The 3188-nt window shown below is 36.7% G+C and overlaps 1 protein-coding gene across 1 annotated transcript in view; it reads right to left on the minus strand.

The window, feature by feature from the left end:
• The window catches only part of LOC128249430 (uncharacterized), a 38216-nt gene that overhangs the window by 2943 nt on the left and 32085 nt on the right, over positions 1-3188 (minus strand). The window contains exons 4-5 of the mRNA XM_052973028.1: positions 2458-2572; positions 3-76 (exon numbers count right to left, since the gene is read on the minus strand). Of these exons, the coding sequence (XP_052828988.1) occupies positions 3-76; positions 2458-2572 (189 nt within the window). The remainder of the gene's footprint in view (positions 1-2; positions 77-2457; positions 2573-3188) is intronic.

Genomic DNA, 3188 nt, shown 5'->3' on the forward strand with positions numbered 1-3188 from the left:
GCCAAGTAAAGGAAACCAATACTCTTATCCTTATTAGCACATAGACACCTGATTACGTCATTCATATCTCTCATACCTAGATCAAACGAAATATAATATGAAATAAAATAATGTCATTTCCATGAACACATAAAAATTTATACAACAGTATCAGTCATCAAATTTTGAAAAGCGTCTGGTAAAAGAGAACAGAGAAAAATAGACAATAGGAATTTCTTTGACTAGCGAAAAAGTAATTAATCAAAAACAGAAATAAATTGGTTTCAAATTTTAGCACAAGGCCAGCAATTTCAGGTGGTGGTGGTGGTGGTGGTGGTGGTCATCTCATCCTCCTTCTCCTCCTCATCATCATCATCATCATCAGAAACTTAGAAATTTGTACATATTCTGATATATGAGGATCAGAGGTTTGAAGTATCCTGGATTGCAATATGAAATACAGCATCTTGTTCAAGGACACAAGACTTCAGGGCACAGACTCATGACCTTATGATCATGATTCGAATACCCTAATCGCTAACCCATGTACTTTGCACTATCCACTTTACTAGATATTTTAATGATCTCAGTTAGTATCTCTGATGATTCAGCTGCTTTTCTTGTCATTATATTCTTAATTGTGCTTCTGACTATATTGCTGTCAACTTTAATGATTGTCCTCTTTGTTGTGTCTACTTGAGGTAAATCCTTCTTCTTCCATGCATTCTTCTCATTTAATAACCTCTGATAAGAATGCTTTCATACTTCATTTTTGTTTTCTTTTATTTGTGCATGTTTTTCTCTTTCTCGGGCAAGGGTATTGTTAGCATTCCATACATGTTTCTCATCAGTTACAACTTTACACCTTCTACACATCCATCATGCAATCCTAAGTTCAAATGTAATAATGTTTTACTGACAGAGATAGAGATCACATCATCAAAGGTCAACTTCAACCAATGGAGGCCTACAACTACATAAATTGTTGTTGTTGTCTTGGTTTTCATTTACTTTTATTAATTGGACAACCATCAGAAAATTATCTGAGAAATGCAAAGACATGAATAGTTTTAGCTTTATTTAAACTCAGACAAATATTCATCACTATTCAGTAGATTATATTTCCCTCTTTTTGCCGCCCAATAATTAAAAAATTCCTCTCAGTTCATGCACTTAATTTCTCTCTCTCTCTCTCTCTCTCCCTCTCCCTCTCTCTCTCTCTCACACACACACACACTCTCTCTCTCTCTCACACACACACACATACTCACTCTCTCTCTCTCACACACACACTCACTCTCTCTCACACACACATACTATCTCTCTCTTTCACACATACTCTCTCTCTCTCACACACACATACTCTCTCTCTCACACCCCTTCTCTCTCATACATACACACACACACACACACTCTATCTCATTCTTTCTCACACTCTCTCTCTCACACACTTTCTCACACACTCTCTCTCTCTCTCTCATTCTCTCTCACTCTCATACACTCTCTGACGCACTCTCTCACACTGTCTCACACACTCACTCACTCTCAGACTTTTTCTCTCATACACTCTCTCACACACTCTCTCACTCCCTCACACACTTTCTCTCTAACACTCACTCACTCTCACTCCCCCTCATACAATCTCTCACTCTCTTACACACACAAACACATACACAGATAACATAAATTCACACATTATCATATTCTTAGGTAATTTCATTTAAAAACATTTCCATTTCAAGACCTAATTAATTCTCTCACACATTTTCAGCTGACAACTTGAAATGCAAATCTAAATATTTTTGCGTAGGAATAAGCAACTCTGTTTCAAATTTCAGACGGAAAAGATTCTCCCATATTCCACAAACACTTTGATAAATGATCACAAAGTCTCACTTCATCTTCCCTATAAATCTAAGCAGCTGTAGTTGTTGGAGGTGGCAGCTGCAGCAGTAGTGGTGGTGGTACTGCTGCTGCTGCTATTAGAAGTGGTTCTGCTATAGGTAATGACAGTGGGGGTTTCCTAGCCAGCAGCTCTGTTTCAACACACCCATGAGGAGGAGGTAAGTGATCAAATATGAATTCTGTTTGGAACTTTTAGCTAGGTGTGGCTATGTGGCTGAGAAGCTTGCATGGTTTTAGGTTCAGTCCCACTGCACAGCTCATTGAACACGCACACACACAGATAGATAGATAGATAAATATCTTTTTATTATAGCCACACAGGGCTAAATACAGAAAATGGACAAATTACAAAGTAGAGCTTTTCTTGTGGGGGGGGGGGGATAAGGTCTACAGTAGTATTTTAAAAGCAATTGAAAAAATTTTACTTTAGATGTATTTATTGCCAGAAACAGCTGGGTTTCTTTCTCTAATGTTTTACTTAGTCCAACATGTTTCCAGCCACTGAAACATGTTCTTTTAAAGAGTACTATTGCAAATCTACACAAGTAGAACCCATTTCAAGATGTCACTTACCTCTATAAATATTTGTTTCGACTTTGCCAAACTTCTTAAATTTAAATAAATCTTTGGCATAAGATTCAGGGAAGAGCGATTTCATACGGTGAGTTCGTTTCTTCCCTCTCAAAGCCTTCAAAACAGAAATGAAACCATCATTAATGACAATCTTAATTCCACATCACTTAACATTTCAGACTATGGCTGCTGCCAGCAATTGTGTTATATTCTTAAACAAGATTCATAACTCAATTTGCTTTAGTCTGGCTGGCAACAAGTTCAACACCTACTTAGTAGTAACGATTAGCAAAAACCATCCAGCTCTTAAAGTGCTAATTCCATCAATATACAAGTGATTACATTTGCAAACATTTTTTCATGATGCTGGTTGGAAATTTGTCACCACCATCATTAATTTGTGTTTGTTCGTTTTTTTTTCTTTCGTTATGTTTTTCCATTTTTTTTTACTTGTTTTAAATGTCCTGATTTGTGAATAATTGCATCATGTTTAAAGTTTCCAAACAGATTCACTGCATTTCTGACAGAAAGAGTGGCAAAACTGAGTCATTAGTTTTTCTGTGCTTTGCCACTGTTTATCTCCTTCACCGATATACATTAGCAAAAGACGCACACCATAAACATAGACACACATATACATAAATTCTAACTGGAAAGTATCAATTTTTTAGCCATCACTCTGCAAGCAAATCAATTAGCTCTCTCTCTCTCTCTCTCTCTCTCTCTCTCTC

The sequence above is a fragment of the Octopus bimaculoides genome, chromosome 14, assembly GCF_001194135.2.
Source record: "Octopus bimaculoides isolate UCB-OBI-ISO-001 chromosome 14, ASM119413v2, whole genome shotgun sequence".
NCBI classification, from domain to species: domain Eukaryota; kingdom Metazoa; phylum Mollusca; class Cephalopoda; order Octopoda; family Octopodidae; genus Octopus; species Octopus bimaculoides.